This window comes from Emys orbicularis, chromosome 12 (genome assembly GCF_028017835.1).
Source record: "Emys orbicularis isolate rEmyOrb1 chromosome 12, rEmyOrb1.hap1, whole genome shotgun sequence".
Lineage (NCBI taxonomy): Eukaryota > Metazoa > Chordata > Testudines > Emydidae > Emys > Emys orbicularis.
In genome coordinates, this window is record NC_088694.1 from 32,545,624 (window position 1) to 32,563,906 (window position 18,283).

The 18,283-nt window shown below is 43.0% G+C and overlaps 1 protein-coding gene across 1 annotated transcript in view; it reads left to right on the forward strand.

Moving 5' to 3' along the window:
- LOC135886676 (ubiquinol-cytochrome-c reductase complex assembly factor 1) overlaps nucleotides 1–18,283 on the forward strand; it is an 87,547-nt gene that overhangs the window by 38,396 nt on the left and 30,868 nt on the right. The window contains 1 exon segment of the mRNA XM_065414460.1: nucleotides 4,068–4,176. Within this exon segment, the coding sequence (XP_065270532.1) occupies nucleotides 4,068–4,176 (109 nt within the window).

Consider the following 18,283-nt stretch of genomic DNA (forward strand, 5'->3'; position numbering starts at 1 on the left):
GCATTGGAAACAATCTGGGTCATTCGGTGGGCCATCCACCTGTAGGACACTTACAGATTTAAAAAGGGTGCCCCTGCTTGTGCATCTGAAGACAGAATTTGATTTCAGTGTACGTACAGCATAAAGGATCCAATCTGACTCTAACTGGTTAAAAATGCAAGTATTTTAACTGACTGTGGGTACTATCTGCTTTTTCCACCATGAGTGCAGAACAGTGATTGTTTTAGGTACCCAGATAAAAAGGCAATATTTATAAGAGATTTTAAGCTTCAAAATATCATAGTTTAAAGTAATGATGCAAACAACTTTTTAAAACTAGTAATCTGAGTGTGGAACAGTTTCACCTTAGTAGTGTGACAAAGATGAGTCCGGATTTGAATGGACTACAGAATGTGTTCTGTAGTGAAAAAGTAAAACAGTTCATACCGTGTTGATCTAGGTATAAAGTTTATAGTCTAAGAAAATCTGTGTCTTTTAAACCTCAGATGGCAGGTGTAGTAACAAACGACCAAATTTTCAAATAAACTGCAGAATTCCATGACCTCACTCTTGGTGCTGCTGAACTGCACTATGACAGAACTATGCATCCAAACACACAGCGTCCATTCAGGCTTCAAGAGGAACAAGGTTTACTCTGAAAACGACTCCATTCTTGCATTACTAGTGATGAATTGTAATTATTGGTCTGTTGCACTCCTGCCTTCTACCATGACACCACTGAGGGATACTGCAGCTTGGATGGGAAGCAACGTTTGTATTGAGGGAATCTCTTGCCAGGGCTCCTTGCTTTCTTCCTTGGCTTGACTACCCAGGCTGTAACGTATAAAACCACTCTTCTTATCTGGAGTTGGGCTCCCAAACATGGTCTTTCGTTATCTGTCTTAGTAGGTGTGGGGAAAGCATTGGGATTCCAAGATTACTACTGATCATAGTGTTTGTATGGGCAGGACTTTGCAATCGAAATACACAGGACAGATGAATGATGGGTAAAAGGATGCATTATCCTCATTTTACACATGGAGCTGAGGCACAGAGGGAGTTTAAGCCAAAGGTCATACAGGGAGTTTTTGGCAAGACTGGGAATTGGACCTATATCTCCTGAGTCCCAGCCCAGTGCTTTAACTGCAGGATTATTCTTCCTCTCTGGATGAGTATGATGCACTCTGCTTCACTCTGTAACCATCCCTATTCTCCACCACCTGCCAGGGCTGAAGGAAGGATGGTACTGCCAGGCTGTGGAGGGATCATCGGCCCATCCTCACAACCACTCTGGAAGTCACCACATGAGCCTTGGGAACACCACACAGCTCCAGAGCATTTTCCAAGAAGAAAACCTGACACATTTTTAGGGAATTTCCCCATCCCTCTATCTTCCCTAAGCCTCTCTCACTCTGCCCCATCCTGACCCTCCCCCCCCCTTTTGCCCATTCCTCTCTCCAGGTCCCTCTAGCCATCTCTGTTGCACTCCCTCCCCACTTATCCCTCTACTTTAGACTCATTCTCATTCTATCTTCCTCCATCCCTTCTACCCTTCCTCTCTCACTTTGCCCCTATCTCTGTCCTCCCCTTCCCCTCTGGCAATGCTCCCCGTGTCCCTCCATCCTTCCCATATCACTCTCCCCCTCTGTCTTTCTTCCCTCTGCTCCTCCTATGACCCTCGCTTCTCCTCCCCCTCTTGCTCTGAATCAAGGGGCTAATCAAATGCCCTGAACCACACTGAGGGGCTAATGGGGTAATGAACCCTCCACTGCCAGCACTGGTAGCTACTGCCAGACATTAGAATAAGGTTTTAAGTTTGCTGTGAAGTGCCCTGGGCTACTCAGCAAAGCTTTCAGGTGAGCTTCCCATGAGCTGGAGCATCCAGTACCCTCCAGTCAGAAAGCACAAGCACAAGAAGTACAAAACCATGCAAGAAAGAGAAAAGAGGACAGGAGGCCAGAGGCAGAAGGTGTGACAGAGAGCTGCCTTAACCTTCCCTTTCCCAAGTCCTCCATAACCAGCTCCAGCCAATCAACACTCAGCATTTCCAGATGTCTTCCATCAAGAAATTAGGTCCATGAGATGTTTTTCATCTCCAGTTTCTAAGTTTAAAACAAACACTTGTGTGCGGTTTGGAAAATGTGGCTCTATTCTGAAAAGTGTCTTGGTACAAATGGCTTCATGGGGGTCTAGTTTTCTTGTCCATCAGTAACTCACCTCCAGAGTAATTTTTGCTCCATTTACAAGAAAAAGATGTTTTTTTTCTAATGGTCAGGACCCTGTCTGGAATCTGAGATATAAACTGATTTCTTTCCTTTTTGCACATCATCCCCAATAATAAAGATTCTGCAGCTAATTTATTCTTTCTACTGAGGCAGCAGCCACAATGTGATAAGCACTGTCAATGTGCATAGGTAGACACAGGTCTTGTGTACACTAGAGAAACATACAGATCTAAGCACCATTTTAATCTCCTAGCCTATGCACTTTGCATTCACACATGAAAGTGCTCCAAATGGTTTACAAGCACGCTACGAACCAAGCAGAGTAGAATATGTTTTTTCAGGGCTAAATACCAGTTTAGCCTGAACTGTTTTAATGCCAGTTTTGATGCAGAGAAGCTGAAACAGTTCGACCTAGTTCTCCTACTAATGTCCCACAGTGCACTTGGAGCCTTGCAAAGTCTCCCAGAATGCACTGGTCTGGAGAGTGGGTCATTGCAGCTGAAACAGTTTAGGGCAGTGCTAGGGTTTGTCTGCATGAACACTTCGGTCACAGCAAGCTGAGCTGTAAATCTGCCACAGGCTGAGTTTCCGTTGGTATGTGTAGACCCTGCTGCTGTGAACTAAAAGTTTTCTAGTGCACTTTAATCTACTCCCATTTCAAAGCAAGGTAGATCAAAGCACACTAGAGAACTTTTTGTGCACTGTAACAGGGTCCACGTAGATGCTTAGTGCACAGCAGATTACTGTGGGGTAGATTTACACCCCCCATTGCCACAAAGTAAGTGGCAATGTGGGGTGTACAGAAGTCCGTAGGCTATGTCTACACTACATACTATGAATCTCAGCTTGCATTGACATACCCCTGCTAGCTCTCATGTGAGCTAACGTGCTAAAAATAATAGTATGGCTGTGGTAGCTTGGACAATGGAAGCCATGGTAGCAGGAGCTAGCCGCCCTGAGTATATACCCTCCTGAACCCCATGGGTAGGTACTCGGGGCAGCCAGTCCATTCCACTGCTGCCCAGGCTACCACAGCTGCCCTATTTGTAGTGTTCTGGCTCAGATGAGAGCTATCATGAGTATGTCTACACAAGCTGGGAATCACACCACTAGCTCGTAGTATAGACATAGCCTTAGTGTGGACATGGGTCAAACCTGCAGTGATTCTTAAACTGTTACAGCATGGCTAGTGAGGACACAGAGGCAGTTCAATACAGTCAGTGTAATTACAACAGGTTCAGTTCCCTGAAGTAGACCTGGCCCTGCTCCAAGGACCTTCACATTCTTAAGGAATTGTTGAGAAATGAGCTTGGACAGACTCCAGTGCCGCCTTCTGTAGCTGGACTGGCTCTGCAAGGCTTACAGGAATAAAAAGCAATACAAACATATTGTCACCAAGGCTTTATCTACATTTGGGAAATTTTCCCCAAAATTCAATCTGGGTTTTAAAACTGATTGGAACTGCACTGGTTCCAGAAGGCAAGGCCATTTTTATAGCCTGCTTTCTGAGGGTTTCATTAATTTGAAGAATAATTCCACCTACGGTAGCCTCGTCTATGCTGCAGCTCCAGCCATTTTTGAAACAGTTTTAATATTCAGGTAGATTTCTCCACTGTAGACTAGTCTGAAATCCAGCAGATCTGACCTTAAATACACAGAAGGAAAGTTTGTGAAAGTAGAAATGTGCCATTTTTATAGAGGAACTTTTCTAACCAGAGCAGAATATTATTTATACTTATAGCACTTTCCATGCTGCAGTGAGATTTGTAAGGAATTTAAAAAAAAATGGGTTTTTTACTCTTTTAAGGTCTGAAGAAGCAGTTGGAAATCAAACCAACTTCTCTGGTGCTTGTTCTCTTGCAGGATGTGTCTGGTACGAATGAAACAGGAGGGTCGAGCTGGAAAATACATGTGTCGCTATATAGTTCATTCTATGTGGGAAGACGTTGAACAGCGTGGTAAGGTGATGGGGGTAAGTCATCTTTGTCTGGTGTTGACTTTCTTGATTATTTTGATGACACAAACCATTTCATGTCTTGTGACCTGGCACATATTAGAACAGTGGCTGTGGGATTAAGGTGGAGCAAGACTTGATCTGACTGGTTTCAGCTGGGATTTCAGTATTCCATGTACCCAGGACAGTGGATGGGAGCAGGGAGAGAGGACAGAGTTTCTATATAATGCTATAACTAACCACAAGTACAATCTACAGTTTGGATTCTCTGCATACTGGTCCTGATCTCAGAAGGGAGCTTATAAAGGAACAAAAGCTTCAAGGGCAGTTCAATCACAAGTTAAGGGCTTAATGCAGGAAGCACTGAGTGAGGTTCTTTGGCCTGTACTATGCAGAAGGTCACCCAAGGTAATCACAATGGTCCCGTCTGGCCTTAAAGTTTTTGAATCCGAGTGTGCCACTCCATACCAGCATTGGCCTGCGCCTCAGAGACAGAGCTTCTGCCCTTCATGGAGGTGGTTTTATTATGCCGACAGTAGAGCTCTCTTCTATCGGCATATAAGGTCTTCACCAGGTGTGCTGCAGCAGTACAGCTGCGCCGCTGCAGTGCTGTACATGTAGCTATGCCCTTAGATGACAATAGCAGTTGCAGAGAGAAGAAGGGGACGTTAATGTTCCTCTGTGGCAGGTTCATTCTGCCGTTTTTGCCACCTGGGTGAGAGGGCAGTGGGGGAAAGGGAGGAGCTCTTTCTCGTCTTGTCACACATCTCTTCAAAGGCTCTGTGGAGGAACTCTCTAAAGTAAGGATAGAGGGGTTCAGAGGGTTTCTGTCCCCACTTACGATGGTGCATGTTCTGGTCTAAACCTTTACCTTGATTCCCCAGGAGTTTGAGGTTTCTAACTTGGAGCCATTGCAACAGCTGAGAATAGCCAGAGCCCAGTGGTACTGTAGCCATGTCCCTTCCCCTCCAACAATGCTCCTGAAACCCTCCAATGCTGTGAGAGAGTGATATAGAGCTGTTACACCAGCTCTGTGGCACCCAGGTAATTCTCCTCCACCAGCAATGTTCTTCAATGGCCTGATCTGCTGTTTTTATGACCCTTTCATTCTGCCAGAGCAGGGTAAAGATGCCATTGTTTTCCAGGTGGAATCCGAGGTTTTCTTCACCAGCCTCCATAAGGCAGTTCTTTCATTGGTGGTACTCACTGTGGGATTGGAAGTCAGGGTTGCCTCTTGGGGATCTTCATTAGCGGGTAGTCATTTTTAAAGTCTGGGAGCCATAGTTCACTCTCAACCTAATCAAGCAGGAAAAAATTTCACAGTAAATCTGAATTTGCGAGCAATAAGATTTTTTTCTCCTGGTCTCGTGGAAACAGCCATAGGGCCAATCAGTTCTGGTCTTCACAGACAACTCAGTAAGTCGTGTACATAAACATACGTGGAAGCACCAAGAGTAAGACAGTGGCTCAAATAGTAATATCCCCAAGATTGGCAGAACCACACCAGCTAAGTGAGTTAGTGGTGGTCTGTCTCCAGGCAGACTGGCTCTGTCATCAGATCCTCCTCCTTAGAGACTGGTGATTGGATATGGGGAAGTTCAAGGCAGTTTACTCAAAATGAGGGATTCCGTCTGTAGACTACTTTGCTACAACAGAGAAATCCAAGCTTCACAGGTTTTGTACCTGGTTCAGAAGTTTTCTAGATTCTGGCCTGGGCATCGGATTCATTCTATTGGGGAAGACCCAATATGCTTTCCTCCTACTAGCTCTCTAGGGACTAGCTCTGTTGATCATGGTATTTGAAACTTCTGATGTTAACATTTGGAGAACACGGTTCCTGCTTGACATTTTTCAGATCATCTTGCATAGGGTCAAATTTATCTCAGTATCTGGGTCAAATTACATCTGAAAGCATGGTTCATGAAAAATGTTCCTTAGATATTAGGGATTCTTAAATATGGACATTGGTCTGAACTCCCATAAGCCTGTTATCTCTAATCCATATTCTCATCCTTAGAGCTGTTTTCTGTAAAAACGCCCTTGCAGGGCATGCAAGATTGGTCTTGTTCTGTTTCCCAAGTTCTGGAGTTCCTCCGGGAGGAAGTGGAGAATGAAATCAGTCTTGAGAAACCACAAGGACCAAGTTTTGACCTTAGAGACTATTGGAGGAGATGCTGAAAATTCTTTTCTTGGATTGCACGGCTTAATTCCAAGATGCTGTCCAGCCAAAGCAAATCTCCTGGTCAGGCCTGAGTCAATTGTCTTGTCCTAGATTGTTTAATCTACTCTTTCTATCAGCTTTCACTTTCCCTTTTCGAGCTTTTACTTTCTGTTAGCTTTTTCTGAGTGTCATTGGAAGCCACCAAAAATATAATTATCATGGCAGCCCTCCTCGTTAAATATTCCTTTCTGATTTCTGAGTAACTACTTCCAATGTGAATTTCAGATTCTGGCCTTTTTGTCCTGCCTTATTTCAGATAAAGGGAAGATCACAGCATGCTTTTAGGTCCCTGAAGTATCTCATGCACTGTTCCCAGGAGGTTAAGAAGTTTAGTTTGTCATGGTCTAGACATCTGAGAAAGGTCTAGAGGGTCAGCTTTTCACTCTCAAACAGATGGATTTATTCCTGTACTAAGGAGGCAAAAATGGCGGGAGGGTCTCCACTACCTCTTGCGAATTAAAGCTCATTCCATGAGAGAGTACAGTTTCCTGGGCCAAAAGAGAATCTGCATCTGTATGAAATTTGCTAGTCCACGTTTGTGCAGCCCTGAAGAGAAAAGGAAACTATGTTTCTGTCTTAAAAACTGGATTTCTGCAAGGGAATCCACCCGTCTGAACTTCCACTGGGTTGCGTAAAGAGTTCAGTAATTTATAGCTGTTAAGGTAGATTTTGTGTGCAGTGTTGTTGTAGTTGTGTCAGTCCCAGGATATTAGAGAGACAAAGTGGATGAGGTAATGTCATTTACTGGACCAACTTCTGTTAGTGAGAGAGACAACCTTTGAAGCTACATGGAGCTCTTCTTCAGGTCTGGAACATATTCAGAGGGTATGTCTACACTGCCATTAGACACCCTAAGCTGCCTGTGCCAGCTGTCTCGGGCTAAGGGGCTGTTTAATTATGGTATAGACATTCGGGCTGGGGCTGCAGCCTGAGTTTTGGGACCCTATCAGAGGCTCCAGATAGTTTAGCATAAGTAGTTAGTATATATTCTATGTGACAGTTCAAGGTAAAGTGGTCATTAACAGCCCGGCAGTCATAGGACAAAAACGGGGGGTTAGTGGGTTACAGATTGTTGTAATAAGCCAGTGTCTTTATTAAAACCATATCAAAGTTATAAATTTAAGCTCCCAGACTCATCTTTTGAAAGGATTATGCATGTTTCCTTTGAGGATGAGGACTGATAGGTCAGACATGTAGTCATCACTTTGTGAAAGGTGTTCACCCACAGGTGTATGGTATTGTTGTCTTTTATCATTTTCCTGTGGGAGTTCATTTGAGAGTGTAGTGATTGTCTGGTTTCACCCACATAGTTGTTGTTGTGGCATTTAGTGCACTGGATGAGGTACAGCACATGTTGTGATAGGCATGAGTAGGACCCATGGATCTTGAAAGGTGTATTGTGGGGGGTGTTGATCATACAACAGTCTGTAACCCACTAACCCCCCTTTTTGTCCTATGACTATAGGGCAGTGGTTCCCAAACTTGTTCCGCCGCTTGTGCAGGGAAAGCCCCTGGCGGGCCAGGCTGCTTTGTTTACCTGCCACGTCTGCAGGTTCGGCCGATCACGGCTCCCAGGGGCCGCGGTTCGCTGCTCCAGGCCAATGGGAGCTGCTGGAAGCAGCGCGGGCCGAGGGACATACTGGCCGCCGCTTCCAGCAGCTCCCATTGGCCTGGAGCAGCGAACCGCGGCCACTGAGAGCCGCAATCGGCCGAAGAACTGCGGACGCGGCAGGTAAACAAACCAGCCCGGCCTGCATGGGACTTTCTGTGCACAAGCGGCGGAACAAGTTTGGGAACCACTGCTATAGGGTGTTAATGGGCCACTTCACCTTGAACAGTAAGAGCAGTAGGACAAGGGAACAGACTGCCTGGGGAGGTTGTGGAAGCTCCTTCACTGGAGGTTTTCAAAAGGAGGCTGGAGAGCATCTGTCTGGGATGGTTTACACAACAAATCCTGCATCTTGGCAGGGGTGAGACTAGATGATCCTTGCAGTCCCTTCTAGCCCGGTGGTTCTAATAGACCCGTAGAGTATGTACTAAATATCTGTTCGATCTTGTATTTAGCTGTGACCATTCTCAGTATCGTTCCCAGATCTCAAGAAGAGCTCTGTGTAGCTCAAAAGCTTGTGTCTCTCACCAATAGAAGTTGGACCAGTAAAATATATTACCTCATATACCTTGTCTCTCTAAGGTAGGTTTTGGTTGGTTAGAGAAGGCTAAGGAGAGCTGGGTACAAATTTCTGGAGTAGGTGATTGATGTAGCTACCTGACTGATAAGCAGAAAACAGATCAGTTCATTAATTTAACCTTGGACATTTTTAACTGTATTCTTCTGTTAAGAGGCTTTCGGGCATGTGCACTCATTAAAATATAAAAATCTTCCATTGGTCAGGTTATTTTTAAAAGGCAGTTTGTCTAAAATCAGTAAGAGAGAGGGTACATTTTGAGAGAGGGATGTTCAGGGGTCCAACCCCCTTTCATGTATCATAACCTGTAGTTAATACAGCTGATGCAGAAAATGGACATTGTTTTATATTTCAGAATTGGCATCAGTGTATTTAGAATTTGCTGTCTGCTCTTAAAAATGCTAGATCATTGCTGTTAAATTAATACACGTTGCATTTTTACTACTAATTTATATCAGCTCCAACTCCAGTTTGACTTTGTATTATTTCATAAACTGATCTCTGAGATCTGAATCTCAGCTGCAAAGTTTTGGGACCCTGGAGCCTGGGCTCCGTCAGCACTCCAGAGTGTCAGCAAGAGTCAGGAATCAAAACATGACACAGCTGTAAAAACAGACAGAGCGCTTTTGGCCTCAGCAATTCTACTGGTGCAGGCAGTTTTCAGATATAAATTTTACTCCGCTGCTGCTAGTACTAATGAAGTCAGTTTCTTTTGGTGGGTTTGCAGCCAGGTGTGTCCAGTTCTGTGGCTAACCAGTGCTCTTTACTTAATTTTTCCACTTGTGACATTTCTACCAAACTTAAAAAACAAACATAAAAATTGGCTTGATGCAATGGCTCAAAGTGTTAATAGTAACATTAGGCTGGGTAAAAGACTTCCTTACGATCCTGCTCTGCCAGAGATCTCCATCTTGTGGCTTACAATGAACAAGTTTAAATTATCCAAACTGGCAGCTGCTCAATCAGTTTGTAAGGGGGAGCCAGAGTCAGTATTAGAAATTGCAACTGTTTTCTTCCTATCAGAGGACCTTGGCAACAAAGATATTAGATTAGCTTGCATATCGTGTTTTGGTAAACCTAGCTTTAAAAAGCAAGACTGTGGTTTCTTGAGTGTATTCTCATACTCCTGAATCAGGGTGCAGTGGAGTTGATCATTTGGACTCCATACCATGGAACTTAGAAAAGGGGAGACTTCAGAAAATTCCTGCTCCTTATTCTTAGATCTTCCCTGGTAACATCAAGATTCACTACCATTACGCCACATAAATTGTACTCTATCTAAACACGTGTATCAGGGACTGATTTGAAATAAACATTCCGAATTCAAATAAGTTTCTTTTTAACAAGGGTGTTTCTACTATGATGCAGGGATACTATATGTCTGAAATGTACAAGATTTGCTTGTTCAGTACAAAATCCTGATTTGTAACAGTGCATGTTTTAAAAGTTGTAAGAGATGATAGGAACAGGAAGGGACTGTCCAGCCCAACATGGCAACCCTATCTAATTTATCTTAATCCCACCTTCTTGCTTTCCCACCAGACCACTCAAACCCCTACTTCTAGATGTCTTTTGAATTCGTTTATTGCCTCTGCCTTGCATAGTACAATACAGCCTTTGTTATGCTTTCAGCTAGAGCTATTTATACACAGTGGCCCATATTTGCTCTCAGTTACACTGGTGTGAATATAAAGTAACACCATTAAAATCATTGGCATTACTCCACATTTACATCAGTGTAACAGAGCAGAATCTGGCTCAGAAACTTTGAGCACAGATTTCTGCCTTGTTCTGCCACTGTTAGAATCTGTTTTAAAAGGAAACAAATCCAGCCTTGTCCTACATTAGCCACATTCTGACTATTGGAAACCAGTTTGGGATTCATTTTGGGATTATTCACGTCATATATTACGGTTTCTTAAATTTGCAACAGTTCAGTTCCAAAAGAAGCTATTCCTCCTAGTGGAGGATAAAGATGCATGAGGTTCCCCAAGGAGTCAAGAAGCATGATCAGAATCAAGACAGGGAGAGCAGGCAGCATAGGAGTCAGGATGAGAAGTATATAATAGAAAACAAGTGTTTTATGGGAAGAGGGTGTGGATTGGGGCAGGAGGAAAATGAGTGGCCCATGAATGGAAGTGCGTTGCATGGGAGGGAGTCTCATGTGAGATGAAGGAAGCTTACTGGGGAAGAGGACAGGAAGGTGGAGGTCTTGGGTGGATTGGGGTGGAAGGAACAGGAAAGTTAAGGTTTGTTCCAGACTCTTCATTTTAGTGAGGATGAAAAAGACTGATAAAATTTTTGTTTTGAGTTAGAGGATCATTTTCAGATGCTTATTGTATTTTTTGAAATGCTTGAATTTTGTAGGCTATTTTAAAGGGAAAGCTCCACCCCCTGCCCCCAGGAGATTTATAACTACAGTATTAAAAAATCACCTTATGACAATTTTGCAGTGTCATTTTATTCAGACCCTTTTAAAAACATACTAAGGCAATCAGAGGTATGACATTAATGTGTGTGATTCTTTGCTTTGAATAGTTTGGGCAAATGCTTATTAAAAGTTGCAGCAACATGTTTTGTGTGACTCCTTTTTAAGGTTTAAAAAGTAATGTTTTGAATGTCAAAAAAGAAACAAGGTGAAGAAGGGCTCTGTGTAGCTCAGAAGTTTGTCTCGTTCACCAACAGAAGTTGGTCCAATAAAAGATTCCACCTAGCCTATCTTGTCTCTCTAATATCCTGTGACCAACATAGCTACAATACTACTGCAAAAAAAGATGCATTAAGAATATTACAGACATAAGAGTTACAGTGTCACAATATTACTGATGACCTAAATTAGGATAATGGAGTGTTACAGTTCTTTTCCCATAGGAGTTATGACATGAGATGACTTCAAAAGATGCAAGTGCAACCCACACTAACATCATGGGGATAGACCACATATAGAGGTTTGAGTGTGCTGCTGTTTCTGAGCTAATGGACCTAGTCCTCTAGTGGTGTTAGATACAAATGTCCTAGATTCAGTCCCTACAAACCTGTACTGGGATTTGAACTACTGTGGGATGAGCTTCCTTGGCAAGGAGGAATGTGTAACCCATGGTAATGAATTGTGCCTTTTCTGATGGCTGGACCATTTGCAGCAATGACTTGAGTTGGGTTGTCTGGATCTAAAAGCATGAGTCACTGCTGCTTGAGCTGAAGCACAAGGGCCACTCATTCATAGGCTTTAGCAGAATTATAAACATCCAGCCATTATATCATATTAGTATGGGTTATACAATGTTTTCAGTAGAGGAGTAGGTTTGGGATGTTAGGCTCCCAAGATGTGCTGATGATTTAAGGGAAAGATGTCAGCAGAAGGTCATATGGGGGACAAGGGGGTGTGAGAAAGAGGGAGGACTTTCAAAAGGATTATGAGGGTGGCTCTTGCAGCACTATAATTAAGACTGAGCAGAGCTTTGTGTTCAGAGCTGAATTTCCAAAGTACTCTAAAATCCACATTTATACTTGTATTGGCCCTCAAAATTGCTTACACCACTTGAAATCTTAGGGTAGAGTTAGTAGTGCAAGTGTAGGCTCATTTGGTCAATGGATTCTTGAGATATATCCCTCCTAAAATCACCCATCCGTAACCAAACCTGTCATTGTCAATGTGCTCAGCACAATTCCATATAGCAGCCCTACTCTTCCTGTCCAGTGGCCCCTCGCTTGTACTCTGTGCCTCCTTTACTAGGCTTTCTATTATTGTGCCTGGCATCAATATCAGAACTCATGGTTATCAGAGGAGGCCTTCCAGACAATTACCGGTAAATTGAAGGTCACAGCCCTCCAGCACAGCGAGAAGCACACTTGTAATCAGCTAAAGTGAAAGTGCAAAGCCCTTGCACTTCGCAATCACGAGGCATATTACAGTATAACCAAGTGGTGGATAATGTTAAAATCGGTTTAGCCAGGGGAGATTTAAAGCTGGCATTCAGCGTGATCTGCAACCTCAGCAGTCAAGAGGTAGTAGCAACGAACAGCATCCTGAATGACAGCCAAGGCTGTCCATGTAAATTGGATGATGACATAGAATTGTAGGACTGGAAGGGACCTCAAGGGGTCACCTAGTCCTGTCCCCTGCATTCATGGCAGGACTAAGTATTATCTAAACCGTCCCTGACACGTGTTTGTCTAACCTGCTCTCAAAAATCTCCAATGATGGAGATTCCACAACCTCCCTAGGCAATTTACTCCAGTGCTTAGCCATCCTCTCATGCTGGGTAGAACATTATCACAGTGCCCTGAACCACCCTCCAGTTGCTGCTTTCTCAGAGCTGGATGATTTGGCATCCACTGTGGTTTTGGACCCAGACACTTGTACTGACGCACCAACGTTGGATGAAGTGAAGCGCACCATCTGCAAATTGAAAAATGGACAGGTAGCTGGTGCTGATGGCATCCCCTCAGAGCTGCTAAAATGTGCTATTGACCCTGTAGCGGAATCCCTTCAGGCCGTCTTTCGCCTGGCATGGAGAACTGCAACCTTGGCAACCGCCTGGAAGGATGGTATTGTGATCTCTCTTTATAAGGGCAAGGGACCATGCAGTAAATGTAAGAGCAACAGGCCGATCACCCTGTTATCCGTGCCAGGGAAGGTGTTTGCACATGTTCTGCTGGTGCGTTTGGAGCCCCTGCTGCATCAGAAGCATCGTACCCAACAGTCAGACCTTACGAGGAACAGGTCCACATTACACGCTATTCTGGCCCTCCGCTTGTTGTCGGAGATACACCGCAAGTTCAAGAAACCCCTGTACATAGTGTACGTTGATCTTAAGGCTGCGTTTGATTCCATTGACCAAGTCGCACTATGGAAGGCCTTAAAGGGCATAGATGTCCCAACCACTCTGCTGGACTTAATTAGCAAGCTGCATAATGGAACTATGCTAATTAATTGAATGGCAGCACCTTTTAAATCAGTATCTGGTGTCTTGACCCCTGTACTCTTTTGCTGGCCAATGGATTTCATAATGCAACATTCCGTCAGGTTCATAGGCATTTAGATCGGTGATCTCTTTCTCTCAGACCTTGACTATGCTGATGACGTTCTTCTAGTACAGAGGCTGATGACATTCTTCTAGTACAGAGTCCCAACAGGTTTCGTGAGGCAGTCCAGCAAATGGAGGAGGAGCCAGCTAAGGTTGGCCTCCATGTTTCGTAGTCAAAGACAAATTTGCAAAATCTAGGATCAGGTCCACTCATGACCCAAATCTCTTTGAATAATGGAACTGTCGAAGCACTCTCCATTTTTTGCTATTTGGGTTCTATACTCACCAGTTCTTCCAACTATCACGTGGACGTTCTCCACCAGATTGACATCGCAGTGTCTGCCATGGGTCATCTACAACGAATATGGAATCAACATCATTTCAGCATGACAACCAAGTTCAGGATCTATTTGAGTTGTATCCTCTCCTTACTGCCGTATGGTTGTGAAACATGGACATTATGCCGCTCAGACTGGGCAAAGCTGGAGGCTTTCCACACAAAATGCCAATGTTGTATATTGGGCATAAAGTGGAATGACTTAATTTGTAATGCAGATGTTTACAGTCGCTCCAGCCTACTGATGACTGGGGCCATTGTCCGCAGGTGGCGTCTTACGCTTTTCGGACATGTTGCCAAAATGCCGCAAGACATTCCGGTGAACGCAATTCTCCCGGTGGCTTGTAACATCTGGGATAAAATTCCACCAACTGTGGAGGCAGCCCAAAGTCAGACCTCCTATTATGTGGGTGCATCAAGTCTGTTCCAACGTTCAACTCTTGGCCCAAGCAGCCCTTGCAGCTGCACAGGAACGGACCAAATGGAGAATGATTACTAAGACTGACCGTTCTGCTAAGCACTGAAGAAGAAGATGATGATCAATATCGGGCTAACCAGCCTGTAGTTACCTCAGTCATTTTGAATATTGGCACAGCATTAGCTGTTCCAGTCTTCTGGAACTTCCTCAGTATTCCATGATTTGTTTAATATCAACATCAAATATTACATAGTCCTGCCTTGAGTGCAGGGGACTGGATTAGATGACCTCTTGAGGTCCCTTCTAGTCCTACACTTCTATGATTCTATCAATAGTGCAGAGGGCTCCTCAGTGAATTCTTTTAAAATTCTTGGGTGTTAACATCCTCCCTAATTATTACTGGATTAAAAATATTTATCACTGTAAGAAATGAATACATCATCCAACTTCATTCAAATACAGAACAAAAATATGTATTGAATATTTCTGCCTCTTTCTGAATTATTACTGACAATTTTACCATCCTTATCTAATAATGAACCTATACGATTTCTACGTTCTCTTTTTCCTGATATATTTTTAAACATCCTTCCTGTTGTCCTTTTGGTTACAGAATTTTCATTGATATCTTTAGCTTCCCTTATCAATTGTCTGTATTTCCTAACTGATAATTTATAATCAATATAATCAACTTCTCCCTTTTTGTGTGTGTTATATATTGGTTCAAAGAAAAATTATTCCCGTTTTCACTTCTCTTCCTAATCAGGATTGTTTTAACCAAGAAACCTCCTTTTGTGATTGTGAAATTTTGTTTTTTGCACATCTAGTAAAATATTCTTAAACAATTCACAATTATTTTTCAAATTTTTAAGTTTAAATTTATTCTCCCAATCAATTTAGCTCATATTTATTTTCAAGTTTTTGGTTATTGGAAATTTGAAAGCACTGTGTATGGGTGGTGTGTGCATATTACTAGTCAGGATTATATTCTGAATGTAATTAGGTTGTGATAACTTGTACTTAGGCAACCACTAATTTTTATTTCAGTGATCAATCCATCGTATCCATCAGAATAAGGTCTAATATAGAATTACCACGTGTTGGTTGTAATATTTTGTGTATTGGAAAGTTAACAACTGTAATTTTTATGAACTCCAAAGATGTTCTACTAGTGGCAGCCTGAGTCCTATAGACTGTCCCCCAGACTGAAATCCCCCATGATAATGCAGATTTTCTTTCTGCATCTTAGATGTTTAAGGAGCTGCTCATCCTGTTCCTTCTTCTGATTTGATGTCTATACCAGACCCCCAGCAGATACATTTTATGATATATTGGTTAGAACATTAATCTGTAAGCATTTCAGCTCTAGTGCCTCTGAGTTGTCAGATCAATCAATGGTACTCAATTTACCTGGGGTTGAGTATAAAATCCACACAGAAACTTCAGCTTGTACAAAATGCAGCAGCTTGCCTTGCTAACAATAGTTTGACAAGAGCACATCACACTGGTGCCTCTCACACTTGGCAGGCTCCCCATTAGTTACCCAAAACAATACTACTGGCTAAACTAAGGAATGGTTGAGAATAAAATCTTCTGAGCAAATTTAGCATGTTCCTTAAGATTTGTATGCAGTGGCAAAGCAGCACAGCAATCTGGTTCATAACTGGTTCATTGTATATTTAATTTGTTGCTTAATTTACTTAACTTTTGACTCCCCAATTAACAGTTTGTTGTGCACAGCCAATTATTTATGACCCTCCATTTCTTACTATGGCTCTCATCTCACCCATTCTATGCATTCTTTTCTCTCCTCCTCACACCCTCCCTCCCTCACTCCCTATCCTCTTCTCTGCTACCCTCCCTCTTGACAGCTCACACCAGCTTGACCTTCTCCCCCTCCCACTCCTTTCATATCACCCACCACCTTTTACTTCTCCCTCCCCCCACATCCATATCTCACACTTTCCTCTGGTGATATCAACCCCAACACTGGTCCTCCCTCCCTCCCTCCCCTCTCCTTTTCCTGCACCTTTCCCCATCACTACTTCCATCCCAGTAGTCTCTTTTAAATATCACACTTGGCCCATCCTCTACGTCCTTCTTTTCTCCTGCTCCTTCTGGATCACCTGCTCCATTTCCAAAAACATCACCCCCACCCCATGACTACTTCATGTCCTACTCCCTCCATCTCCTGGCCCTCAGGGTCTCTTCCTCTAGCACTGTCTCTGCAGATGCTCTCTAATACAGTGGCCTCTTGTTCTGTCCTAGTCCCCATTCTAAATGAAAACCTAAAGAACAGGAGGGAATCACAGAATCATAGAAATGTAGGGCTGGAAGGTACCTTGAGAAGTCATCAAGTCCGGCCCCTGTGCTGAGGCAGGACCACATAAACCTAAACCCATCCCTGACAAGTGTTTGTCCAGCCTCCAATGATTGGGATTCCACTACATCTCTTGGAAGCCTATACCGGAGCTTAACTACCCTTATAATTAGTTTTCCTCATCTCTAACCTAAATCTCCCTTGCTGCCAATTAAGTCCATTATTTCTTGTCCTATCTTCAGTGGGACACGCAAAACGATTGCCATCTTCTTTAAAACAGCCCTTAACATATTTGAAGACTATTATCTGATCTCCCCATAGTCATCTTTTCTCCAGACTAAACATGCCCAGTTTTTTTTAACCTTTCCTCACAGGTGAGGTTTTCTAAACATTTTATCATTTTTGTTGGTCTCTTATGGACTCTCTCCATTTTGTCCACATCTTTCTTAAACTGTCAGAATTGGACACAGTACTCCAGCTGAGGCCTTGCCAGTGCTCAATAGAGTGGGCCAATTACCTCCCATGACTTACATATGACAGTCCTGTTAATACACCCCAGAATATTAGCCCTTTTTTGCAACTGCATCACATTGATTCATATTCAATTTGTGATCCACTATAATCCCCAGATTCTTTTCGGCAGTACTGGCACATAGACAGTTTTTCCCTATTTTGTAGTTGTGCATTTGATTTTACCTTCCGAAGGGTAATACTTTGCACTTGTCTTTATCAAATTTCACTTTGTTGATTTCAGATCAATTCTCTAATTTATCAAGGTCATTTTTAATTCTGATCCTAAACCTGTTCTCCAAAGTGCTTGTAACCCCTCCCAGTTTGGTGTCATCTGCAAATTTTGTAATCATACTCTCCACTCCATTGTCGAGTCATTAATGAAAATATTGAAGAGTACCAGACCCCAGTGGAATCCCACTTGCTACGTACTCCCAGTTTGACAGCAAACCATTGATAACTTCTCTGAGTACAGTCTTCCAACCAATTGTACACCCACTTTATAGTAATTTCAATTAGAGCACATTTTCCTTGTTTGCTTATGAGACTGTCATGTGGGACTGTGTCAAAAGCCTGACTAAAACCAAGATATATCACATCTACGGCTTCCCCCCATCCACTAGGCCAGTAACCCAGTCAAAGAAGAAAATTAGGTTGGTTTGGCCTGATTCGTTCTTGACAAATCCATGTTGGCTATTCCTTATAACCCTATTATCCGCTAAATGCTTACAAATTGATTGTTAAATAATTTGTTCCAGGTATCTAAGTTAGCTGACTGGTCTATAATTCTCAGGTCCTCTTTTTCCCCCTTTATAAAGACAGGTACTATGTTTGCTCTTCTCCAGTCTTCTAGAACCTCACCCATCCTCCATGAGTTCTTGAAGATAATTGCTAACAGTTCCAAGATTGCTTCAGGTAGTTCCTTAAGTACTCTAGGATGAATTTCATCAGACCCGACCAACATGACTACATCTAACTTATCTAAAATATTCTTTAACCTGTTCTTTCCCTATTTTGGTTTGCGTTCCTTCCCCTTTTTTGTTAATATTAATTGTGTTGAGTATCTGGTCACCATTAACCTTTTTAGTGCAGGCTGAAGCAAAATA